The sequence below is a fragment of the Pan paniscus genome, chromosome 2 (genome assembly GCF_029289425.2).
Source record: "Pan paniscus chromosome 2, NHGRI_mPanPan1-v2.0_pri, whole genome shotgun sequence".
In the NCBI taxonomy this organism is placed as follows: domain Eukaryota; kingdom Metazoa; phylum Chordata; class Mammalia; order Primates; family Hominidae; genus Pan; species Pan paniscus.
The window spans coordinates 51,568,247-51,595,685 of NC_085926.1; the positions used below are offsets into that span (position 1 = coordinate 51,568,247).

The 27,439-nt window shown below is 44.5% G+C and overlaps 1 protein-coding gene across 5 annotated transcripts in view; it reads left to right on the forward strand.

The window, feature by feature from the left end:
* Positions 1 to 27,439, forward strand: part of LOC100995302 (RAD54 like 2) — a 171,713-nt gene that overhangs the window by 48,258 nt on the left and 96,016 nt on the right. For all 5 annotated transcript variants that reach the window (XM_008972174.5, XM_008972172.5, XM_003818792.6 and 2 more), the window contains one exon: positions 8,441 to 8,633. In XM_008972174.5, the coding sequence (XP_008970422.3) occupies positions 8,495 to 8,633 (139 nt within the window). In that variant the 5' untranslated portion in view covers positions 8,441 to 8,494. The remainder of the gene's footprint in view (positions 1 to 8,440; positions 8,634 to 27,439) is intronic.

Here is a 27,439-nt window from a genome sequence, read left to right on the forward strand (position 1 = left end):
TTTCCCAGGCTGAATGGAGGGCAGTGACACGATCACAGCTTACTGCAGTCTCAACCATGGGCTTCCCAGGCTGGTCTCAAACTTCTGGGCTCAAGCATTCCTCCCATCTTGGCCTCCTAAAGTGCTGGGATTATAAGGCGTGAGTTACCATGCCTGGCCTATTTGAAGACAATATGGAACAGTTCAAATATTTTATGATGTTCACATGTAATTTGGTCCTCTGCATATTATATTTTAAAAATGTAAAAATTCTTGGATGGGCGCGGTGGCTCATGCCTGTAATCCTAGCACTTTGGGAGGCCAAGGCAGGTGGATCACCTGAGGTCAGGAGTTCGAGACCAGCCTGGCCAACATGGTGAAACCCCGTCTCTACTAAAAATACAAAAAATTATCTGGGCGTGGTGGCAGGTGCCTGTAATCTCAACTACTCGAGATGCTGAAGCAGGAGAATTGCTTGAACCCGGGAGGTGGAGGTTTCAGTGAACCAAGATTGTGCCATTGGACTCTAGCCTGGGTGACAGAGCAAGACTCTGTCTAAAAAAAAAAAAAAAAAGGTAAAATTTTTTCTTTGTGACACCTGAAAATTTGAGGGAGATCATAGATCTTAGAGTTTTGTAGTCTTAGAACAGCAGTTCTCAAACTTTTTGCTCTTAGGACCCTCTTATACTCTTAAAAGTTGTTGAGGCCTCCAGTGAGCTTTTGTTTATGTGGATTATACCTATCAATATTTGCATATTTCTTGTATCAGAAATTTAAGAATGTTAATGTATCTTTTTTTTTTTTTTTTTTTTTTTGAGACGGAGTCTTGCTATGTCGCCAGGCTGGTGTGCAGTGGCATGATCTCGGCTCACTGCAACCTCCGCCTCCTGCCTCCCGGGTTCAAGCAATTCTCCTGTCTCAGCCTCCTGCGTAGCTGGGATTATAGGCACGCGCCACCACGCCCAGCTAATTTTTGTATTTTTAGTAGAGATGGGGTTTCACCATGTTGGCCAGGGTGGTCTCGATCTCCTGACCTCGTGATCTGCCCACCTTGGCCTCCCAAAGTGCTAGGATTACAGGCATGAGCCACCATGCCCGGCCAAGAATGTTAATATATCTTAAAAATTTATAAACTTACATGTTAGCAAATAACCTTTTTAATGAAAAATATTTTCTAAAACAATAAAATTGGAAGAGTAGAATTGTTTTACACATTTGAAAATTTGAAGATGTCTGGCTCCATAGAGACAGCTAGATTCCTAGATCTCCTTCAACATATAGCCTGTTGTGACTTATTGTTTTGATGTTGACTTACTGTATTGTTGAAGCACATGAAGAAAAACGAGCCTCACACAGAAATGTAGTTGGAAAAGGAAGGCATGTGTTTTAATAAAGCCTTTTCAGATTGTGTATATTCTTTGGTACTATGCCAAAACTCTGATAAGTGGTAGCTTCTTTTTTTTTTTTTTTTTTTTGAGTCTCGCTCTTCTTGCCCAGACTAGAGTACAATGGCCCGATCTCAGCTCACCACAACCTCCACCTCCCGGGTTCAAGCAATTATCCTGCCTCAGCCTCCCAAGTAGCTGGGATTCCAGACATGTGCCACCACGCCCAGCTAATTTTTTTTTTTTTTTTTTTTTTTTTTTTTTTTTTTTTAGTAGAGACGGGATTTCTCCATGTTAGTCAGGCTGATCTTGAACTCCCGACCTCAGGTGATCTGCCTGCCTCGGCCTCCCAAAGTGCTGGGATTACAGGCATGAGCCACCACGCCCGGCCGACAAGTGGTAGCTTCTTAAAGGTTAATTGTAATACAGAGTTTGAAAAAATTACCTCAAGGAATTTTTTTGTACTTTATTAACATAAAAATCCATTTTTTATCTTGCACTTTGAATGGCTTTTTTTTTTTTTTAAACTGGGGTAGCCTCTTGAGCCATGGTGGGCTCAGAGACTCCCTAAATGGCTCTTTAAACCATAATTTTGACATTGTGGTTCCATTGAAAGGGTCTTGGGGACTCCCAGGGGTTCCCAGACCACACTTTGAGAATTGCTGTTTTAGAATCTGGAAGAGATCTTGAAGATTAACTCAGGCCCATTTCTCCCCTGGGTTGGAATAAGAGGAGTGATTGAAGCTGAGGGAGGACTGACTTGCCCAAAGTCATGCAGCTAGTTATTCATAGAGCTGTGGCTGGAATTAGGTTTCTTGACTGATTCTGTAAACATGTCTTTAGTGCTATGCTAGGTTCTGAATCCCTGGGCCAGGCTACATTGTGCTATCTTTTGGAGGTAGTTGTCTCCTGTGGAGAGAGTTGTCTTCTGTGGCCCTGGTCCTTCGAGTCTTGAATGCATTTGTTCACCTTTTGTTTCTTATTTTCTCTTAAGTTTCAAATTGCCAAAATCATCATTATATTTCCAAGTAAAATGTTGAGCTGTTTTGTCAGTTTAGCTCTGTGGCTGCTTTGTGTGTATCTAAATTTTTTTTATGTAACTGATAGACACTCAAAAGGCATTGGGCTACATGGAGGTTTGAAGTATGCATTGGGTGTGATTGGAGTAGTGTCTGTTTTGCATAGGAAGGTATTTGGAAAGAACTTTAACAGTCCATAGTGGATCTCTCAGCAGACTGGAAGAATTCTGTGGGTACTTGGTGAGTACTATACTCCGTATAGTACTCTACAGTACTATGTATACTATATATATATATATATGTGCTATATATACTATAATATATATACTCTATAGTACTTACTATAGAGTAACTGAACTCTTTCTTTTGTCTTTGAATTATGTAAATTCCTTGTCTATTTTTTTTAAGGGTATTGACCAAAGCTTTGGACTGAATGTTTTCCTGCTGTTCTTATTAAAAATTATTTATTTATTTATTTATTTATTTATTTATTTTTCGAGACTGGCTCTGTTACCTAGGCTGGAGTACAGTAGTACAGTCATGGCTCATTGCAGCCTTAACCTCCCGGGCTCAAGTGATTCTCCCACCTCAGCCTCCCAAGTAGCTGGGACTACAGGTACACACCACTATGCCTGGCTAATGTTTTTTTTTTTTTTTTTTTTTTTTTTTTTGTAGAGGTGGGGTCTTCTCTACAAAAAAGCCCAGCCCAGGCTGGTCTCAAACTCCTGGGCTCAAACGATTCTCCTGCCTCAGTCTCCCAAAGTGTTGGGATTATAGGAGTGAGCCACTATGCCTGGCCTGTTTTTCTACTCTTAAAAGACTTTCTTCCCCTTGTAAATTAGCTCAAATCCAGTGTTTTGTATAGATATTCTTCAAGAAAAAAAACAAGTCATTTGCGCTTGCTGTGGACTTGCTTTGAGACCACTTGACAGAATTTAGTACTACTGAAGGTCACCAAAATTAATGAGGACATGGCAGTCTGGGAAGGATCTTTTTATTTAAAAGGAACAATCATGATGCTATCAAGGACCATAATGACATCTGTGAAATTTCATGAGCTGCCTCACAATGATGAGGCAGCGTATGTGCTCGGAGTCTTATGATTTCAGTGTGAACTCTGCAAGCCTGGTCGTCTGCTTTGTGAACAAAGGCTTTGTTTGTGTGTGTGTTTCCTCTTGTGTATATCCTAATATCCCCACCTTGCCATGCCTCATGTCTCTAAGGCCTGTGCCTGCATGATTAATTCTGCTGATTGTTGGCCAGGTACCACTCTATTGACAGGTGGCGTTGTCTTTGAACTTAGCAAGGCAGAACAATATTTTCCTTCACTCTCACGATTGCTATGAGGTGCTAGGCTAGGATTGGCTATGGGTTTCTTCATAATTACAGCCTCCTTTTAACAAACCTAATATATTAAACTGTAGACTTATTAAAACACTTAGGGGTTGAATATTTGCTTTTCAGAGCAGCCCTCTTTAGAGTTCCTTTAAATAGCTAGTTCTCCAGTTTCATTAAAATACAATTTGATTCCCAGAACTTGCACTGTAAGAACACAGGTCCTCATTAAGGTGCAGCATACCCATTATTGCTCTCCTGGTTTCTGTGTATTAGAGGCAGAGCCCCTTGTCACTGGAGATTGTAGCAGTGTTTTGCCTAGAATGAGGAGCAAATGAGGGAGATGGATTATTTTCTTTATCACCACCCCGCCCCCACCGCCACCAACCATGTCTGTCTAACAGTTCTACTAAGAGCTGACTACTGAATCAAGGCTGCCTTGTGTTCTGAAAGGCTATGCCCACATAGACGTATGTGTGTGTGAGGGTGGAGCCCCTTAGAGAAGAATACAGTTGACTGCTGCTGCCCATCAAGACCAGCCTTTCCTCCTTTTCACTTGTTGCCTGGGCTCAAGTGATCCTCCTGCCTCAGTCTCCCAAGTAGCTGGGCTACAGGTGCACACCACCATGTCCAGCTAGTTTTTGTATATTTTGTAGATATGGGCATCGCTGTGTTGCCCAGGCTTGTCTTGAACTCCTGGGCTCAAGCAATTCCCCCACCATGGCCTCCCAAAGTGCTGGGATTACAGGCATGAACCACCACACCAGGCTCTTTGTTGCCTTTTTTTTTTTTTTTTTTGGGAAGTCTCTGTCGCCACCATACAATTTCTTCTCTAGAATGACAGGCATTCAGGTTGCCTAAAAGTACTTGCTAATTAAAAATGGTTCTCTAAAATCAGCCAAGCACACTGCAAAGGAAACACTTTTTTTTTTTTTTTTGAGATGGCGTTTCACTCTTGTTGCCCAGGCTGGAGTGCAGTGGTGGGATCTCAGCTCACTGGAATCTCTACCTCCTGGGTTCAGGTGATTCTTCTGCTTCAGCCTCCCGAGTAGCTGGGATTATAGGCACGCGCTACTATGCCTGGCTAATTTTGTATTTTTAGTAGAGATGGGGGTTTCACCATGTTGTTTGGGCTGGTCTTGAACTCCTGACCTCAGGTGATCTGCCCACTTCAGCCTCCCAAAGTGCTGGGATTACAGATGTGAGCCACCATGCCTGGCCAAAACACTCTTATCTCAAGGAGTCTAGGATGAAAGAGAGGGGTTGTGCTGTTTACAACCATTGACTTCCAAACACAGAGTAGTTACTGATGAATATACTAACATTCAGAAATAAATTTCACTGCAAATATTAAGAAGTAAATTTTACTTTCAAAGTTGTTGATATCTAATTGATTTACTACTTCCTTTCTAAAACCTATTAAATGAACCAGTGACACAGGGTAGTGATTTCTTTCTTTTTTTTTTTCTTGAGATGGGAGTCTCGCTGTGTCGCCCAGGCTGGAGTGCAGTGGCGTGATCTCGGCTCACTGCAAGCTCCGCCTCCCGGGTTCACGCCATTCTCCTGCCTCAGCCTCCCGAGTAGCTGGGACTACAGGCGCCCGCCACCACGCCCGGCTAATTTTTTGTATTTTTTAGTAGAGACGGGGTTTCACACGTGTTAGCCAGGATGGTTTTGATCTCCTGACCTCGTGATCCGCCTGCCTCGGCCTCCCAAAGTGCTGGGATTACAAGCATGAGCAACCACGTCTGGCCGGATAGTCGTTTCTACAGAGATTTAAAATCTGCCAGGTCACTAAGTGAATGGTAGCTCAGCATTAATTATATGAATTTGTATTTGTCAATCACATTTATCCCCTGTCCCTTAATGCCCTTTGCAGATGTTTTTGGAAGTGAGTTATTAATGCAAAAATTTAAATTTTATTACTAGATCATTTCACAGCTGTTTTTTACTTTGAGACGCTAAGTACATGAACCATCTGCACACACACACTCGTAATTCCTGTTATTTCTAACTCTGAACAATTCTTAAGTTCTAGTTTTCCAAAACTCTAAATAATCTAGTTTGCTTTTCTTTTTTTCTTTTCTGTTCAGGAGAAGATAGATGTTATGTTTCAAATTATCTGAAGCTTAGTAAGAGATTGCAGTTCTGCAGTACTTTTTATGTTAAATGACTAGAGACTTGTACTTCAGTTTTTATTTTGGAAGATAGGAATTTGAGGATGATCTGATTGTTGATGTATTTATCTGCAGCAGTTTGTCTTGTAAAAGATTATTTATGGCCGGGTGCGGTGGCTCATGCCTGTAATCCCAGCACTTTGGGAGGTCAGGAGATCGAGACCATCCTGGCTAACACGGTGAGACCCCGTCTCTACTAAAAATACAAAAAATTAGCCAGGCGTGGTGGCGGGCGCCTGTAGTCCCAGCTACTTGGGAGGCTGAGGCAGGAGAATGGTATGAACTCAGGAGGTGGAGCTTGCAGTAAGCCAAGATTGCGCCACTGCACTCCAGCCTGGGTGACAGAGTGAGACTCCATCTCAAAAAAAAAAAAAAAAAAAAAAAAGATGATTTACCTCTTCTCTGATTTTAGTGTGAAAATTTGAGGCTGGGCGCAGTGGCTGATGCCTGTAATCCCACCACTTTGGGAGGCTGAGGCGGGAGGATCACCTGAGGTCAGGAGTTAGAAAACAGCCTGGCCAACATGGTAAAACCCCGTCTCTGCTAAAAATACAAAAATTAGCTGGGTGTGGTGGTGCACACCTGTAGTTCCAGCTACTCAGGAGGCTGAGGCAGGAGAATCACCTGAGCCCAGGAGGTGGAGGTTGCAGTGAGCTGAGATCGTGCCACTGCATGCCAGCCTGGGTGACAGAGTGAAACTGCATCTCAAAAAAAAAAAAAAAAAAAAAGAAAAGAAAATTTGAAATATACAGAAAAAATGGAAAGAATTGGTCAGTGAATTTACTAGTTAACATTTTGCTATATTTACTTTATCAAAGAGCTAACCCAACTAGCCATCTCTTTACCATGGTTTTTATTTTTTTACCCTCAAGAAGGAATGGCCTTTACAGCTAATAGTAAAGTGATAAGAGAGACAAACAGACATGCACAGTGCCTGACACATGATAGACATAGTATAGCAGGTTAGCAAATGATGGACTGAATGTGAATGAATGAATAACTTGGGTAAAACATACTTCTAGCTCCTGTGTACTCCCAGCCACTCCTCCTCTGCCGTTGGTGCTCAGTCTTCCTGGAACACACTCCCTCAAGATGTCTTTATGGCTTCCTTCCTTCCTTTTGGTTTCTGCTCAGTGAGAACTTCACTGACCTCCCCTATATAAACTAGCAGCTCCTCCTGCCACACACCAGCCCTAAGTATTCCCTGCATGCTTTGTTGTGCTTCCTGCTGTGTCCCCAAACTCTAGAATAGCACCTGCGATTATATACAACTGTTCCTCCATGTACAATGGGGTTACATCCTGATAAATGCATCGTAAGTTGAAAATATTGTAAGTTGAAAGTCTATTTAATACACCTAACCTACTGAACATCATAGTTTGGGCTAGACTACCTTAAAGGTGCTCAGAACACTTAACACTGTCTTAGCCAGGCATGGTTGTATGTGCCTGTCGTCCTAGCTACTCAGGAGGTCTTAGGCAGAAGGATTGCTTGAACCCAGGAATTTGAGTCTGCAGTGAGCTATGATTGTGCCTCTGCACTCCACCCACACTCCAGCCTGGCCAACAGAGCTGGACCTTGTCTAAAAATAAAAAAATAAAGAGCACTTACATTGTCTACAGTCAAAATCATCTGGCAGCACAGAAAACTGCACACTTCATGATAGCATGGTGGACTGGAAGCTTCGGCTCGTTGCTGCTACTCAGTATTGCCAGAGAGTATAGTTCCATATGTCACTAGCCTGGGAAAAATTTAAAATTTGAAGCACAGTTTCTACTGAATGTGTGTCATTTTCGCACAATTGTAAGTTAAACCATCGCAGGTTGGGGACTCTCTCTCTCTCTCTCTATATATATATATATATACACACACACACACACACACATACACACACATATATGTATATGTATAAATAGATACAGAGAGTTGGTGCTCAGGAAACAGTTGATACAGGAAGGAATGAACAAATGGGATTTCCAAGGTTTATAGTTTTGTTGTTATTGTTACTTTAAGGTGTTTTCTTGTCAAAATAGCCAAGAGATGTTTGAGCTATGCAGAGTCACTAAAACATGTCTCAGAGCCAGAACACTCATAGGGAAGGTGGTGATTTGGATACGGTTAGCTTGCCTTGCTTAGAGAAGTTCCGGGGAATTCATGTTCAGCATTTTTTTCTTTGTTTTTCTTTTGGAGACAGAGTCTCACCTCGTCGCTCAGGCTGGAATGCAGTGGCGCCATCTTGGCTCACTGCAACCTCTGCCTCCCCGGTTCAAGCAATTCTCATGCCTCAGCCACCTGAGTAGCTGGGATTACAGGTGTGTGCCACCATGCCTGACTAACTTTTGTATTTTTAGTAGAGATGGGTTTTCACCATGTTGGCCAGGCTGGTCTCGAACTCCTGACCTCAAGTGATCCACCCACCTTGACCTCCCAAAGTGCTGGGATTACAGGCATGAGCCACTGTGCCCAGCTAGCATTTTTTTCTTTGAAAGACTTGTGTTCCTAAGCAAAACCCTTGGTGACTCTGATGCCTTTCATCCTCTCCTAGCACCCCTGCAGTGGACCATGAGTCGGTAATGCCCACTGAGGACCTCTGGGAGCCATGTCAGACGAATCTGCCTCAGGGAGCGATCCAGACCTGGACCCGGACGTGGAGCTGGAGGATGCGGAAGAGGAGGAGGAGGAGGAGGAGGTGGCAGTGGAGGAGTGTGACAGGGATGATGAAGAAGACCTGCTGGATGGTAAGTGGGCTCTGTTGAGTGACAGAAGTTGCCTTATATTTTCCTCCAGTGGAATTTTTGCTGGGAGACCTTGGCGTTTCCAGTTAGATTTCTTAGGCCATCCATAGTGGGAAGATACAGACTAGGAACTGAGATGCAATGAATTCAGATGCTCATTCCTAGGAAATGGATTATTGTTCCTCCACATAAGCTTTGTTTTACTGCTGGAAGAACCTTTAGCCTTTAGCTTGTCTCTGACAGATGTTTGGACTCAGGTCCAGAGATTCGAGTGTTGCATACTTGCCCAGGTCATGGAGGAGTCAATGGCAGAGTTCCTATGGTAAGACTTTGCAGTCTGGAGGCCATGGGCTCTTCAGGTAGATGTGAGGGTAACTGTGAGTGGTCTGTAAGTTTTCTGAAATTATACATACAATTGTGCTTGTGTGTACATGAGGGAATTGTCCAGGCAGAGATTCTTAGACAGATTCACAACTTCAGAAAGCTCACTGCATCTCCTGCAGTGCTGCGCTACCTCTTGGCCATTCCAGTGACTATAAATTGCCCCTACTGGGAGGGCACTACATCTCCATAGCTGGTAGATCCCCTTTTGATGCCTTCTATTTGGTTTGCTCAGCTCACTCCTTCCTTTGCCCTCAGCTTCTTGAAATGGCATTGAACTTTTAATGTTCAGTCTAATGTTAGGTTATTTGGCCAGCCACAAGGCTTCTCAATTAATTCCAGCCTTTTATGGCATAGGATTTAGTTGTTTGTAAGCTTCCTACTGACTGAGGAATAGGGTTTTTGTCTGTTCATAACAGACCCCCTAGTGGGACTGAACGTTGCATTAGATCATCTAATTACTTGAATCTGAAGGAACGTAGGAAAATGTACTCCTGCCGTTCTCCAGATTCCAGGAGGATGAGCACTGATCCTCTGTCTTTGCTGATGTTTACTATCTTCAGTTCTCATTCATCCTAACAGCTGTCATGTGGCTTGGGAATCCGTTTGCCCTCCTTTATACTGTCCAGAAGCCTCTCTCCATTTCTGCGGGGAAATGACCATTCACTTTTATCCCTCCAGTAGCATTTGCTGTCTGTTGCTAGCTTATTCAGTTGGAGTCTCATTTCTAGAAAGTAGAATGAATAGAAATAATGGAAGACAGTAATGTTTGCATGGCTCTCATTGTTCCTGAGATGATGTTAGAGTCCCTAGGTGTCAGCATCACTTTTTGCTTTTCATCATTGGGTTCTCATAATTGTATTTACAGACACCCTTAGAACTCCCATCAGGTTTAGATTGGATTTTAGATGCTTCTGGTGAGTGTAATGGATATATACACACTATCTTCCCTGTTGGCTTCTTGGAATTCTCTTTTCCCTTTTCCTTGTAAAATTGTTAATTATTCAAAAATTATATGATATGCTTCTGCGGACTTTACTATTATTTATTTAGAAATGACAAGAATTTAATTGTGATTTGTCTCAGAATAATGTAGCTGTGCAATTTGGTTTTGGTGTTTTTTTTTTTTTTTTTTTTTTTTGAGATGGAGTTTTGCTCGTTGCCCAGGCTGGAGTGGAATGGCGCCATCTTAGCTCACTGCAACCTTCACCTCCCGGTTCAAGCGATTCTCCTGCCTCAGCCTCCTGAGTAGCTGGGATTACATGTGCCTGCCACCATGCCTGGCTAATTTTGTATTTTTAGTAGAGACGGGATTTCTCTATGTTGGTCAGGCTGTTCTTGAACTCCTAACCTCAGGTGATCTGCCCGCCTTGGCCTCCCAAAGTGCTGGGGATTACAGGGGTGAGCCACCATGCCCGGCCTTAAATACTTTTTTAAAATTTTAAAATGACTCATTTTTATTGAAGTTCAGAGTGATAAACAAACGTTCCATTAGGCCCTATGTCCTGCTGTACTCTGCTAGGTTAACTGACTTCTTGGAATTTGACTCAAGGACCATTTTTATATTTCACTACAGTGTTAGAGCCACAAAAATAAAAGTGATACTTCTGTTACTTGTGGTGTCTTTGACCCTATTTTACCTCTTAAAGCTTTTCTTTTTTTCTTTTGTTGGCCCTGGCTGGAGTGCAATGGCGCGATCTCGGCTCACTGCAACCTCCGCCTCCAGGTTCTAGCAATTCTCCTGCCTCAACCTCCTGAGTAGCTGAGATTACAGGTGCCTGCCACCATGCCCAGCTAATTTTTGTATTTTTAGTAGAGACAGGGTTTCACCATTTTGGCCAGGCTGGTCTTGAACTCCTGACCTCAGGTGATTCACCTGCCTCGGCTTCCCAAAGTGCTGGGATTACAGGCGTGATCCACGCCCGGCCTAAAGCTTTTCTTTTCCTCTCATGTTGAGCACTCTATGCAATTTTCCTGAAAAATCCAAAACCTGCCTATTTCTTTAGTCTTGTCCTTGCTGCCATCCCGTAGTCATGGGCAGAGCAGCTAGCTATTCTACTAGTAAGAATAGCTATGAATAATCTAGTTTTAGTTGGTGTAGTGTGATGTGGCCCTTTTGTTTTCTTAGAGCAGTGGTTCTCAACCTGGTATGATTTTGCTTCTTAGGGAACAGTTTACAATGTGTGAAGACACTGGTTGTCAGGATTGTTGGGGGTGGGGTGGGGATGCTACTGTCATCTTGTGGATAGAGGCTGAGGATGCTATTAAACATCCTACAATGCATAGGAGAGCCCCTAGCTCACCCCAACAATTATCTGTCCCAAATGTCAATAGTACTGAGATCTGAGAAACCATTTCACAAAAGAAACTTACTTCAGCCCCCTTTTTTTTTTTTTTTTTTATGTTTTTTTGAGATGGAGTCTTGCTCTGTCGCCCAGGCTGGAGTGCAGTGGCGCGATCTCGGCTCACTGCAACCTCTTCCTCCCAGGTTTACGCCATTCTCCTGCCTCAGCCTCCTGAGTAGCTGGGACTACAGGCGCCCACCACCATGCCTGGCTAATTTTTTGTATTATTAGTAGAGACGGGGTCTCACCGTGTTAGCCAGAATGGTCTCGATCTCCTGACCTCGTGATCCGTCCGTCTCGGCCTCCCAAAGTGCTGGGATTACAGGCGTGACCCACTGTGCCCGGCCACTTCAGCCCTTTTTATTTTGAAGTTTCATTTCTACTGGATAACCGTAGCTTACTTTTATATTGTTTGTCATAGTTTACACAAGCATGTGAACAATCTTATTCTTTTCAAAAAACTGTCTTTTGGGTTTGGTGTATTGTGTTTGTTTTCTTTGTAATTTCTACTTTCTAATTTTCTGTTTCTTTTGGGTTTATTTTGCCTTTCTTTTAGACTTCTTAGGAATGCGCGTAGCTTATTAATTTTCAGATGTTTTTCTATGTAAGTATTTAAAGCTTTCTTTAAAACTTCTTAAGAATGTGCGTAGCTTATTAATTTTTAGATTTTTTTATATATAAGCATTTAAAGGTATAATTTTCCCTGTAAGCTTTAGCTCCATCCCCCCATAAGCATTTTGACACACTTTATCAGACTTGTCTTTCTTTTTTCTTTTTCTTTTTTTGAGATGGAGTCTTGCTCTTTTGCCCAGGCTGGAGTGCAGTGGCATGATCTCAGCTCACTGCAACCTCCACCTCCTGAGTTCAAGCAGTTCTCCCACCTCAGCCTCCCGAGTAGTAGCTGGAATTACAGGCATGCACCACTATGCCTGGCTAAGTTTTTGTGTTTAGTAGAGACAGAGTTTCACCATGTTGGCCAGGCTGGTCTCAAACTCCTGACTTCAGGTGATCCTCCTGCCTTGGCCTCCCAAAGTGCTGGGATTACAGGCATGAACCACTGTGCCCGGCCCATACTTAATTGTCTGGATAATCTTGTATGTTAGGTAGGGTAGATACATTTTACAGATGGGGAAACTGGGGCTCAGAAAGGTGAGTGGCTTACTCAGTATAACTTAGCAAGAAAGTGGCAAAGCTGGACTTTTGGTCTTCAAGGCATTGCTCCTTTTTCAAACCAATGCTGCTTCTGAGACCATAGATTCTTATAATCGCCTTTCCTGTGATATGTTTGCTTTCTTTCCTAGTTTCTGCTTTGAGGGAAGAAGGTGATTGTTAATTATTGTTGAGCAGAGGTGGAAGGACAGTTAGAAGTAACAGGAGGTATAAGGCAAAGTAGAAGGGAACGTATGGCAAATGCTAAGGAATGATGAGCCGTCTTATTTGTTAATGCACTGGACACAAGAGGGGGAATCACCAGAGTGAGACTGGAGAGATGACCTATGGTTAGATCATGGAGTAGTTTAGAATTTGTTTTATAGGCAACATGGAATTGATGGGCGCTTTTTTTTTTTTTTTTTTTTTTGACGGAGTCTCGCTCTGTCATCCAGGCTGGTGGCACAATCTCGGCTCACTGCAACCTTCACCTCCCAGGTTCAAGCGATTCTCCTGCCTCAGCCTCCTGAGTAGCTGGGACTACAGGCACGCGCCACCACATCCTGCTAATTTTTTGTATTTTCAGTAGAGACAGAGTTTTACCATGTTGGCCAGGCTGGTCTCAAACACATGAACTCAATTAATCCACACGCCTCAGCCTCCCAAAGTGCTGGGCTTACAGACATGAGCCACCGTGCCTGGCCGATGGGCACTTTTACTGAGGAGCATCCATCAGACCTTTGACTTCAGGAATGTTAGACCTTTGACTTCAGGAATGGTACTCTAGCACTGTATCAAAGACATGGCCTGTAGACAGGGAGGATCAGTTAGGTCTGTAGTAGAACTCTATGGGAAAGGGTAATGAGGATTAGAACTGTTTGTGTCAGTCGATCACACAAGAGGAGTAAATGGTCAGACTTGTTGCACTGGATTTTATAGGACTTGGTGACTTACTGGATTTGTAGGGCAGATTGAAGAGGGATGGGTAAAAGCCCAGGAAGATTATGAGATCTTTTACAAAGGTGGGATGAACAGGATAGGGAGTGGATGGGGGACTGAAAGATATTTTTGGCTTTGGTACAATAAGTCAGGCCATTGTTTCCTCCTTGATACTGACCTTTGTATGTTGAGTAGTGGGATAGTAGTGCAAGAACTGGTTATTATAGAACACGGAGGTTTGGCTGTTGGAGAACAGCACCATGACTTTGTCTTCAAACCAACCTTCAAGTGAGGAGAAGGTAGTGTTTTTTGTTTATAACATGTTAAAGGACCCATGACATGTTGTGAGACATTTTGGATTTGGTTTTTCATCCCCCTCTTTTTCTTTTCTCCTGATATCTGTCCTTAGCTTTCTCTATTCTTTCAGAATGGTAGGGAAAGTTGGGTGTTAACACGTTTAGGGTCTGTTGTTATTAAAGGTAGGGGTTCAAAATTTGATACCTCTGGGATTGGCTTTCCTTATATAATAGTTTTTCTTTCTTTCATTCATTCAGTCTTCTTTTTTTTTTTTTTGAGACAGGGTCTCACCCAGGATCACCCAGGCTGGAGTGCAGTGGCGTGATCACGACTCACTGCAGCACCCCAGGGTCAGGTGGTCCTCCCACCTTAGCCTCCCAGGTAGCTGAGACTACAGGTGTGCGTCACCATGCCCAGCTAATTTTTAAAATTTTTTAAAAATTATTATTTTATTTTATTTTATTTTATTTTGAGATGGAGTCTCACTCTGTTGCCTGGGCTGGAGTACAGTGGAGCTATCTCAGCTCACTGCAACCTCTGCCTCCCAGGTTCAAGCGATTCTCCTACCTCAGCCTCCTGAGTAGTTGGGATTACAGGCATGTGCCACTATGCCTGGCTAATTTTTGTGTGTAAGTGTTTTTTTTTAGTAGAGCCGGGGTTTCACCATGTTGGCTAGGCTGATCTCGAACTTCTGACCTCAAATGATCCACCCACCTCAGCCTCCCAAACTGCTGGGATTACAGGCTTTTAAATTTTTTAAAAAAATAGACACAGGGTCTCTCTATGTTGCCAGGCTGCTCTTGAACTCCTGGCCTTAAGCAGTCCTCCTACCTTAGCCTCCCAAAGTGCTAGGATTACAGGCATGAGCCACTGCGCCCGGTCTAGCAAATTTTTTTTTTTTTTTTTGCAGAGACAGGGTTTTGCCATGTTGCCCAGGCTGGTCTGGAACTTCTGGGCTCAAGCAATCTGCCTGCCTCAGTCTCCCAAAGTGCTGGGATAACAAGCGTGAGCCACCACACTTGGCCTGGTAATGGTTTTGGGGCTCCATATTTTCTTCTAGCTTAGGTTCAGGTCCAGTCTATTCCCCCACATGAGGTACTTTGGAATATTTAGATGAAGGGAACTCCTGGAATAATCCAGTCTTTATTTTAAAAAGTTTATTTCCAGTTGCTGCTTAATGTATGTTCCAGTGGATGTGAAAGTGTGGAATGGTTGGATACATGTCGCAGGTAGAGTCCTATGTTTTCATGGTTTTGTAAAGGGATTTTCCAGTGTATTGCTGGTTCATTGGCACATTTATTTCCTTGATGTCACTTCACTGTTTTTGTTTTTTGGGTTTGTTTTTGAGACAGAGTCTCACTCTGTTGTCCAGGCTGGAGTACAGTGGCAGGATCTCGGCTCACTGCAACCTCCGCCTCCCAGGTTCAAGTGATTCTCCTGCCTCAGCCTCCCGAGTAGCTGGGATTACAGCACACACCACCACACCCAACTAATTTTTGTATTTTTAGTAGAGATGGGTTTCACCATGTTGGCTGGGCTGGTCTCAAACTCCTGACCTCAAGTGATCCACCCACCTCGGCCTCCCAAAGTGCTGGAATTACAGGCGTGAGCCACCGCTCCCGGCCTTACTTCACTCTTTAAGCCTGCAATAGACTCTTACTTAATGGTTGATGGCTCTGTCAACTGTATGTGATAGGGAGCCCAGACCAAGAGAGATGTCCAAGGGTCTTTCAGTCTGTACAAATGGCAAAAATCCTAATATTATTTCTCCAAAGTAGTTTCTTGTCCTCCTGCAGCAGAGAAACATGGGAGAAAAATAACAAGAAGAAACCTGGGCTTGAATATGCACTAAAGATTGGAGGGTAAAGGAGAGTCTTAGAATTTAATATGTTTTCTTTGTTTAACAAGAGCTTCATGTTTCTTATTCATTCAGATTTATGGATCCAGTTCCTAGTTTCACTCCAAAATTTCAGCTATTTTCTAGATATATGTCAAATCTTAGTTAATAATGAGATTCCCCTTCCCACTACCACTTGCATTTCTTTTAGGCTACCCTTTTTCTTATGTGAATATTTGCAAGGAAAAACCGGATGTCCCAGTTCTTTTCCTCCAGTGCTTTTACTTTATTACCTGTGCTGAGTTTCTTTGGTCTTTGGTTCTCCAAGAAGGTATCCTGAGCCACCACCATCCTTTTCTTCTGAGAACACACTGCTCATCCAAATTGTTTGGCCTACGTTGTGGACAGCCATGTTCAGCTAAGACAAGAGTAGGGCTTTTCTTGCCCGGGTGCAGTGGCTCACGCCTATAATCCCAACACTTTGGGAGGCCGAGGCGGGCGGATCAGTTGAGGTCAGGAGTTCGAGACCAGCCTGGCCAACATGGTGAAACCCCATTTCTACTAAAAATACAAAAATTAGCCGGGTGTGGTGGCAGGCGCCTGTAATCCCAGCTACTTGGGAGGCTGAGACAGGAGAATTGCTTGAACCCAGGAGGCGGAGGTTACAGTGAGCCGAGATCGCGCTATTGCACTCCAGCCTGGGGGACAAGAGCAAGACTTCATTTAAAAAAAAAAAACAATGAAGAAAAAACACAAAACCGTAGGGCTTTTCTCAAGAATTTTATAACAAATCAAAGTCCAGGTCAGAAACTACAGACATAAGTAACTTACTGATTATTCTAAGAATGACTGCTTGCCAAAGAGTTTTATTTCCAAACTTAGTTCCTCCATTTGTGGTTGGGGGTAACTGGGAGTTTATGGAGCTTTAGGATGAACTTGACAAACTTGTTAGAATGTCAGTTTTACTGGAAGATTGGTGAAGTGGTGTCAAGGTTAGGAGGTTCGGTACTTTAACTGGTAAGGAATTTAAATGTTTTTTATAATGAAAATTATGACATAGAAATCAAAATTCACATACTTTTTTGAGATGAAATAAGCTATTTTGGCTGGGTGCGGTGGCTCATGCCTGTAACTCCAGCACCTTGGGAGGCCAAGGCAGGTGGTTCACCTGAGGTCAGGAGTTAGAGACCAGCCTGGCCAACATGGAGAAACCCCATCTCTACTAAAAATACAAAACTTAGCTGGGTATGGTGGCCCACGTCTGTAGTCCCAGCTACTTGGGAGGCTGAAGAACGAGGATCGCTTGAACTCGTGAGGCAGTGGTTGCAGCGAGCCGAGATTGTGCCATTGCACTCCAGCCTGGGTGACAGAATGCAGTGGTGCTCACCTGTAATCCCAGGTACTCTGGAGGCTGAGGCAGGAGAATCGCTTAAACCTGGGAGGCGGAGGTTGCGGTGAGCCGAGATCACGCCACTGCACTCCAGCCTGGGCTACAGAGCGAGACTTTGTCTCAAAAAAAAAAAAAAAGAATGAATATCAAAATAATTATGCTGAGTGAAAGCCAGAACTCCTGAGAGAGAGAGAAAGAAAAAGAGCAAGAGAGTGAGAGAGAGAATAAGAAAGAATGTGGTATTAAGCCTAAAATACCCATATATATATATATATATATATATATATATATATATTTGGCTTATAACTCCCATAGTCTTTGTTACAGTCTTTTGTTATAATGGTGCATGTGTTAGGCCTCAGGGGGAGACCTCAGGAAACAGAATCTCTCTGACCTACTCCTGCCATCCTTTTACCTGCCCCAAGGCAGGACTCTAAAATTCCAAACCCTCCTTTCTAATTATGGATCATAAGACCCTCATTCCGGAGAGGGTCCCACTCATACGCTGGGGGAAGTAATACTGACGTGAAGCTTCCATAAAAATCCTAGAGGGGATGGGTGCGGTGGCTCACGCCTGTAATCCCAGCGCTTGGGGATCACAGCACTTTTGGGAGGCTGAGGAGGGAGGATCACCTGAGGCCAGGAGTTCGAGACCAGCCTGGTCAATATGGTGAAACCCTGTCTCTACTAAAAAATACAAAAATTAGCTGGGCATGGTGGTGCACGCCTGTAATCCCAGCTACTCGGGAGGCTGAGGCAGGAGAATTGCTTGAACCCAGGGGGCAGAGACTGCAGTGAGCCAAGATTGTACCACTGCACTATAGCCTGGGTGACAGAGCGAGACTCTGTCTCCAACAAACAAAAAACCCTAGAGGACTGAGTTTGGAGAGCTTATGGATAGCTGAACATGCGGAGGTTTCTGGAGGGTGTCACACAAAGGGAGGGTATGGAAGCTCTGCACCCCTTCCCCCATCCCTTACCCTAGCATCTCCTCATCTGTATCCTTTATAATAAACCAGTAAACATTTCTCTGAGTTCTGTGAGTGGTTCCAGCAAATTAATTGAACCCAAAGAGGGGTTCATGGGAACCCCAACATGAAGCCTATCAACTGGTGTGCGTCGGGGGGCAGTCTTGTGACTGAGCACTTAAATGGATCTGACACTATCTGACATAATTTCCAGGTAGACAGTGTTAGAATTGATTTGGAGGACACCTAGCTGATACCTACTGCAGAATTAATTGGTCGCTTGGTGGTGGGGAGAAATCCCTACACATTTGGTCACTAGAAGTCTTCTGTGGTGATGATTGTTGTTGTAGTGGTGTGAGAGCAGAGGAAAAACATGGTTTTAGAGTTTTTCCAAAAGAGAGTGAGAGAGCAAGAGAGAATACATCATGTGATTCCATTTATATTAAAAGTCTAGAAAATACAAACCAATCCTTAATGACAGAAAGCAGCTTAGTGCTTTTCTAGGGATAGGATTAGGGGCAGAGAGAGGAGAGAAGGACTTTAAAGCGGCATAAGAAAAACTTTCAGGGGTGACACATGATCATTATCTTGATTTTTATTAGTTTTATATAAATAGTATACAATCAAACCTGAATAAAGGTGGGAAAAATGTGAAAAAAAATAATCCAAGTAGCTTTTCTTTTCTTTTCTTTTTTTTGAGACAGAGTCTCATGCTCTGTCACCCAGGCTGGAGTGCAGTGGCTCAGTCTTGGCTTACTACAGCCTCTGTCTCCCAGGTTCAAGCAATTCTCCTGCCTCAGCCTCCTGAGTAGCTGAGATTGCTGAGATTGTAGGTGTACCCCACCACACCCGGCTAATTTTTGTATTTTTTACCAAAAAAAAAAAAAAAAAGGGCAAAAACCGCAATTACTTTTGCAACAACCAGATAGTAGAAATGGGATTTCACAATGTTGACCAGGCTAGTCTCAAACTCCTGGCCTGAAGTGATCCACCCGCCTCAGCCTCCCAAAGTGATGGGATTACAGGCATGAGCTACTGTGCCTGGCCCCAAGTAACTTTTTTATTTTTTATTTTTTTTTGAGACGGAGCCTCACCGTCACCCAGGCTGGAGTGCAGTGGCATGATCTCGGATCACTGCAACCTCCACCTCCTGGGTTCCAGTGATTATCCTGCCTCAGCCTCCCAAGTAGCTGGGACTGACGATGGGCACCTGCTACCATGCCTGGTTAATTTTTGTATTTTTAGTATATTTTTAGTAGAGACGGGGTTTCACCATGCTGGCCAGGCTGGTCTCGAACTCCTGACCTTGTGATCCGCCTGCCTCGGCCTCCCAAAGTGCTGAGATTACAGGCGTGAGCCACCGCACCTGGCCCCAAGTAACTTTTAATATAGTACTCTTGTCTATATAGCTTCAGTGGGACATATTATATGGAAAAAAGTACTGTAAAAAAAGAAAAATCTTAGAGCTGGCCACAATGGCTTACACCTATAATCTTAGCACTTTGGGAGTCCAAGGCAGGAGAATCCATTGAGCCCAGGAGTTCAAGACCGGCCTGAACAAAATAATGAGACTCCATCACTACAAAAAATTTAAAAATTATCCAGGCATGGTGTACAGCTGTAGTCCAAGCTACTCAGGAGGCTGAGGCAGGAAGACTCATTGAGTCTGGGAGGTCAAGACTGCAGTGAGCTGTGATCATGCCACTGCACTCCAGCCTTGGTGACAGAGTGAGACTCTGTCTCAAAAAAATGAAGTAAAACCTTGATCTTTACTTAGATTTATTGTTTGTAATGAAACTATTTGAAACTATTTTGAGGCTGTGTGCGGTGGCTCACGCCTGTAATCTCAGTACTTTGGGAGGCCAAGGCGCATAGATCACGTGAGGTGAGGAGTCAGAGACAAGCCTGACCAATATCGTGAAACCCTGTCTCTACTAAAAATACAAAAATTAGCCGGGTGTGGTGGCATGCACCTGTAATCCCAGCAATTTGGGTGGCTGAGACAGGAGAATCGCTTGAACCCAGGAGGCGGAGGTTGCAGTGAGCCAAGATCGTGCCACTGTACTCCAGCCTCAGTGACAGTGAGACTCCATCTCAAAAAAACAAAAACAAAAACAAAACCCACCTATTTTGAGTATATTGTAGGACTGGGCAAATAAGTACATGTATTGATGCTGTTGGAAACAAGGTTCTCACTGTGGGACAGAGGAGATACAGATATGGAATAGAAGAACTGAAATTAAGAGTACTGTTATGAACACATGATTTTTAAAATAAATGTATTTCCTAACTAACTAATCACCATGCCTGGCTAATTTTTTTTTAATCTTTAGTAGAGAGGAGGTTTCACCATTTTGGCCAGGCTGGTCTTGAACTCCTGACCTCGTGATCCACCCGCCTCAGCCTCCCAAAGTGCTGAGATTACAGGCATGAACCACTGCGCCCGGGTTTTTTTTTTTTTTTTTTTTTTTTTTTTTTTTTGAGAGGGAGTCTCGCTATGTCCCCCAGGCTGGAGTGCAATAGCGTGATCTTGGCTCACTGCAACCTCTGCCTCAGGGGTTCAAGGAATTCTCCTGCCTCAGCCTTCTGAGTAGCTGGGGTTACACGCACGTGCCACCACGCCCTGCTAATTTTTGTATTTTTAGTAGAGATGGGGTTTCACCATGTTGGTTAGGCTGGTCTCGAATTTGTGACCTCGTGATCCGCCCACCTCAGCCTCCCAAAGTGCTGGGATTACAGACGTGAGCCACCGCGCCTGGCCTAATTTTTTATATTTTTTAGTAGAGACGGGGTTTCACCATGTTGGCCAGGCTGATCTTGAACTCCCGACATCAGATAATCTGCCCTCCTCGGCCTCCCAAAGTGCTAGGATTACAGGCATTTGCCACCACGCCCAGCCAGAGATTCATTCTTGTATGTTTGAATAGCTCATTCCCTTTCATTACTCAGTAGTATTCCACTTTATGGATATGTATCCCAATTTGTTTATCCATTTCATGTGTTTTTTTGTTTTTTTGTTGTTTTTTTTTCGAGAAAGAGTCTTGCCCTGTTGCCAGGCTGGAGTGCAGTCGTGCGATCTCGGCTTACTGCAACCTCTGCCTCAGCCCCCTGAGTTGCCAGGATTATAGGCGCCTGCCACCATGCCCAGCTAAGTTTTTGTATTTTTAATAGAGACGCGGTTTCACCATGTTGGCCAGGCTGGTCTTGAACTCCTGACCTCAAGTGATCCGCCTGCCTTTGCATCCCAAAATGCTGGGATTAAAGACGTGAGCCACCACACCCAGCTTCGTTTTCTTTCTTTTTTTTTTTGGCCCAGGGCATTGTTTTTTCATTTTTGTTTTCAATTACAAATAAGACCACTATGAACATTCATGTACAAGTCTTTGTGGGGCATGTGCTTTCATTTTGCTTAGATAATGAATTCCGTCAGACTACTGACTATCCACATCATGGGGAAAAAATGGAATAGGATAAAACTGAGAATAGAACTTAGTGGCACTTTGGTAAAGATCTCCCTTTAGATGAACCATTATCATTCAGTGAATAAGGTTATTCATCTGTCTGTGAATCTACGTGACTACTCTCCAGCCCACAGATCACCATATGATCTATAGGACTATCAGAATAGACTTTGTCAAATGTGTTAGTGGAAATTAATTTCTTGTTAGTTAGGTACCTGGTAGTTAAGAGTTGGCTTGGAGTCGAAGTTGCTTAAAAAGCTGTGTAGCCCCATGAGTATCACTGCCTAAAACAATGGCAAGTCTCAAACAGACCAGGGGGCATTAGGAAAGCAATAACAGTGTGCGAGAGCAGCAGGGGAAAGAGATACATTCATCCAGTCATTCAATAATAATTATTGAGCACCTGCTCTTTGCCAGGCATTGTCGTGGGCATTGGGAATGGGGAACAAAAACGCCTCTCCTCATGGGATTTTCATTTTAGTAGGTAGAGATAGATGGTAAACAAGTATATAAACAATATGTCAGAAGGTATAAGTGTTATGAAGAAAGGGAGAGTAGGTAAAGTCTGGGGTGGTGCTTCCTTTTTAGAGACAGAGCTCACTGTAGCCTTGAACTCCTGGGCTGAAAGGATCCACCTGTCTTAGCCTCCAAGTACCTAGGACTACAGGTGCATACCACCACTCCAGCTAATTTTTAAAAAACTTTTTGTAGAGAGGCTGGGCCTAGTGGCTTATGCCTGTAATCCAAGCACTTTGGGACACTGAGGCAGGAGGATCAGTTGAAGTCAGGAGTTTGAGACCAGCCTAGGCAACATAGCGAAGACCTCATTACTACTACAAAAAAAAAAAAAAAAAAAAAGCCAGGCATGGTGTCAAGCACCTGTAGTCCCAGTTGCTTAGGAGGCTGAGGTGGGAGGATCACTTGAGCCAGGAGGTTGAGGCTGTAGTGAGTCAACTTTGTGCCACTGCACTCCAGCCTGGGTGACAGAGTGAGACTTTGTCTCAGAAAATAAATAAATAGGCTGGATGCAGTGGCTCACGCCTGTAATCCCAGCACTTTGGGAGGCTGAGGCAGGTGGATCACTTGAAGTTGGGAGTTTGAGATCAGCCTGGCCAACAAGGTGAAACCCCACCTCTACTAAAAAATACAAAGATTAGCTGAACATGGTGGTAGGTACCTGTAATCCTAGCTACTTGGGAGACTGAGGCGGGAGAATTGCTTGAACCTGGGAGTGGAGGTTGCAGTGAGCCAAGATTGTGCTGTTACACTCTGGCTTGGGTGACAGAAGGAGACTCTGCCTCAAAATAAATAAATAAATAAATAATAGGGAATCTCCAAGCCTACTGTGGCTTGAAAGGCTGCCTGAAAAATAAACAAATGAATAAATAAATAATTTTTGGGGTAGAGGTGGGGTCTTGCTCTGTTGCCCAGGCTAGTCTTGAACTCCTGGCCTTAAGTTGTACTCCCACCTCAGCCTTCCAAGTGATGGAATTACAGATATGAGCCACTGCACCTGAGGGAAGTAAGTGGGCTAGCCAGGTGGTTGTCTAGGGAAAAAATATTGTAGGCAAGTGGAATAGCAAGAGCTGTTGGAGAATTTGGGCAGAGGAGTGACACAATCTGACTTTTAAAAGATCATTCTGGCTGATATGGAGGTAATTGCCTGTATGGGGGATAAGGGATAAAGTAGGGAAACCAGCTAGGAAGATAATGCAGAAATCTAAGTAGGAGGCGATGATAGCTTGGTGGAGGTGGTGAAAGTAGTTGGATTCAGGATATGTTTTGAAGATAGAGCTAATAGGATTTGTTGGTCAAATGGATATAGATTGTATGAGAGAAATTAAGGATGAATTCCATGGTATTTGGACTGATAAACTGGAAGATGCCATTTTCTGAGCTTGGGAAGATTGTGGGGGAGGTACAGATGGGGAGCAGATAGGAGTTTGGTTTTGGAATCCATCGTTTAGGTTTGTAATCCATCTGGAATTGATTTTTGTATGATGTGAGATAGGGGTCGAGGTTCATCCCCCTCTGCCCCAGTATGGTTATCTAATTTATCTAGGACTCTGCATTGCATTTTTATTGTACCCTTTGTTGTAAACCAAGGTATAGTACATGTGTGGATCTGAACTCTCTATTTTGTTCCCACATAGCTTTCAGGGAAATGGGAGTAGAGGGGAAGTAGTGCAGTGTGGTGGCTTAGAGCATGGACCTTGTAGACAAATCAACCACCTGGAATCAAATCTTATCTTTACTCCTTAGGGCTTTGTGAGGTAAATGTCCTCATCTGTAAAATGGGAACAATTAGAGCATGATCTCCTTAATATGGTTGTTTGATGACTGAATTAGTTTATGTTCGCAAGGTGACTAAATAGCGGAAGAAGGATAATAAGCATTGCTGATGGGCTGGACCCAGTGCTCCTGCAGGAGTGACTGGAGTAGTTGTTAGATGGCCTTGGATATGACTGGGAATACAATGGGGTTCCTCTCTAGCAGGGCTCACCACAGACTTGGGACTGGGGCTGTAGGCAATAGTTGTTCTGCCAACCCTCCTGAAGGGAAGGTGGTTAAGTATTCTTTGAATTGTTATCTTCTGAAGTCTTCCAGTGGTCTTCTTTTTTCTTTTTTTCTTTTTTTTGAGATGGAATCTCACTCTGTTGCCCAGGCTGGAGTACAGTGGCGTGATCTCGGCCCACTGCAACCTCTGCCTCCCAGGTTCAAGTGATTCTTCCTGCCTCAGCCTCCCGAGAAGCTGGGATTACAGGTGTGAGCCACCATACCTGGCTAATTTTTTTTTTTTTTTTTTGAGACTGAGTCTTGATCTGTCGCCCAGGCTGCAGTGCAGTGGCGCGATCTCCGCTCGCTGCAGCCTCCGCCTCCTGGGTTCAAGTGATTCTCCTGCCTCAGCCTCCCGAGTAGCTGAGATTACAGACCCCCACGACCATGCCCAGCTAATTTTGTATTTTTAGTAGAGATGGGGTTTCACCATGTTATCCAGGCTGGTCTGAAACTCCTGACCTTGAGTAATCCACCCGCCTCAGCCTCCCAAAGTGCTGAGATTACAACTGTGAGCCACTGCGCCTGGCCTTCCAGTGGCTTTTGATACAATTTAGAATACAGAAACAGGATGTATTTGCTTGAATTTGAGGGTTTTTTTTTTTTTTTTTTGAGATGGAGTTTCACTCTTGTTGCCCAGGCTGGTATGCAGTGGCGTGATCTTGGCTCAGTGCAGCTTCCACCTCCCAGGTTGCAGCGATTCTCCTGCCTCAGCCTCCTTACTAGCTGGGATTACAGGTGCCCACCACCACACCTGGGTAATTTTGTAGTTTTAGTAGAGACAGGGTTTCACCATGTTTGCTAGGCTGGTCTCGAACTCCTGACCTCAAGTGATCCACCCGCCTCGGCCTCCCAAAGTTCTGGGATTACAGGCATGGGTCACTGCGCCCGGCCTGAATTTTATGTACTTTAGATACGTCTAGTTTTGAATGTAGTTTCTCAAACAGTAAGTATAATTAGAGACAGCAGCAGCCATTGCCTTTCTCTCTGCAGCTTTACTGATAGGCACTGCAGTGTGGTAATGTTGGGCACACTGGAATAAAGAGAAAGGAACCTAGAGAAGGCTTTCTGGAGGAATAACCATTAAACTGAAACCTGAGAACATGAATTAGAATTAAGTCATTCGTAACTGTTGGATTAAGAGGTGGGGAAAGAAGGAGAGAGCATCAGCAAAGGCCCAGAGACCTGTGAGAGCACTGCGATTTTGAGGCTGGAGACCATTGAGCAGAAGCTGTGTGGGTGGAGGTGGTTGGCAGGAGGTAGTTGGTGGTCAGAGAGAAGGCTAGAGGTGAGCAATCAAAAGAACCTTTAAGCATTTCAGATTTTTATCCTAAGTACAAAAGGGATAGGTGTAGTGTCTTAAAAGATCCTGGGTGGGTGAAGACTCACATGGTCAAATTCAGAAAGCTCACACTGTCTGCATTGTGGGTTGGAGAGGAAGCAAGTTAGGAGGCAGAGAGACTATGTGGAGGTTGGTGTAGGAATCCAGACCAGATAGTGGCAATGGTATGGAGAGGAGTAGCCTGAGATTCTTAGGTATACTCTTTAGGTACAGAATCCGTGATGGACATGAGAAAAGGCAAGGATGAGATTTTTTTTCCTTGATGGTGACATTGTGGAGTGTAGGATCTTGAGAGAGCCACTGCTCTAAAAATGCTCTTCTAGCTTAGAGACTTTGTACTGTGTTTTAGCAACTCCTCTTTTCATTGTTCCTTTTCACCCATCAGGAAGCACCATTACAGCGTGGCCCCAGATAGATACATATTTTCTTTGAATTTTATATCACCCTATGGAAAAAGTTTATTTTTTTTTTAATGTATGTATGTATGTATGTATTTATTTTGAGACAGAGTCTTGCTGTGTCCCTCAGTCTGGAGTGCAGTGGTGCTATCTTGGCTCGCTGCAACCTCCACCTCCCGGGTTCACGCTATTCTCTGGCCTCACCCTCCCAAGTAGATGGTATTACAGGCGCCTGCCACACACCTGGCTAATTTTTGTATTTTTAGTGGAAACAGGGTTTCATCATGTTGTCCAGGCTGGTCTCAAACTGCTGACTTCAGGTGATTCCCCCACCTTGGCATCCCAAAGTGCTGGGATTACAGGCATGAGCCACCGTGCCTGGCCTATTGTTTTATTTATTATTATTATTATTTTAATTATTATTATTATATTTTTAAAAGATATCTAACTTTTTTTGGATTTCTCTTTTTATTTATTTTTATTTTTTTATTTTTTATTTATTTTTTTTAGTATTTATTGATCATTCTTGGGTGTTTCTCGGAGAGGGGGATTTGGCAGGGTCATAGGACAATAGTGGAGGGAAGGTCAGCAGATAAACATGTGAACAAAGGTCTCTGGTTTTCCTAGGCAGAGGGCCCTGTCCCTGGGTACTTGAGATTAGGGAGTGGTGATGACTCTTAACGAGTATGCTGCCTTCAAGCATCTGTTTAACAAAGTACATCTTGCACCACCCTTAATCCATTTAACCCTTAGTGGACACAGCACATGTTTCAGAGAGCACAGGGTTGGGGGTAAGGTTATAGATCAACAGCATCCTAAGGCAGAAGAACTTTTCGTAGTACAGAACAAAATGGAGTCTCCTATGTCTACTTCTTTCTACACAGACACAATAACAATCCGATCTCTCTTTCTTTTCCCCACATTTCCCCCTTTTCTATTCGACAAAACCGCCATTGTCATCATGGCCCGTTCTCAATGAGCTGTTGGGTACACCTCCCAGACGGGGTGGCGGCTGGGCAGAGGGGCTCCTCACTTCCCAGACGGGGCGGCCGGGCAGAGGGGCCCCCCGCCTCCCAGACGGGGCGGCGGCTGGGCAGAGGGGCTCCTTACTTCCCAGACGGGGTGGCCGGGCAGAGGGGCCCCCCACCTCCCAGATGGGGTGGCGGCCGGGCAGAGGGGCTCCTCACCTCCCAGACGGGGCGGCTGGGCAGAGGCGCCCCCCACCTCCCAGACGGGGCGGCGGCCGGGCGGGGGCTGCCCCCCACCTCCCGGACGGGGTGGCTGGCTGGGAGGGGGCTGCCCCCCTCCTCCCAGATGGGGTGGCTGGCCGGGTGGGGGCTGCCCCCCACCTCCCGGACGGGGCAGCTGCAGGGCGGAGATGCTCCTCACTTCCCGGACGGGGCGGCTGCCGGGCGGAGGGGCTCCTCACTTCCCAGACGGGGCGGCTGCCGGGTGGAGGGGCTCCTCACTTCTCAGACGGGGCGGCCGGTCAGAGACGCTCCTCACCTCCCAGACGAGGTGGCGGTGGGGCAGAGACACTCCTCAGTTCCCAGACGGGGTCGCGGCCGTGCAGAGGCGCTCTTCACATCTCAGACGGGGCGGCGGGGCAGAGGCGCTCCCCACATCCCAGACCATGGGCGGCCGGGAAGAGACGCTCCTCACTTCCTAGATGGGATGACGGCCGGGAAGAGGCGCTCCTCACTTCACAGACTGCGCCGCTGGGCAGAGGGGCTCCTCACATCCCAG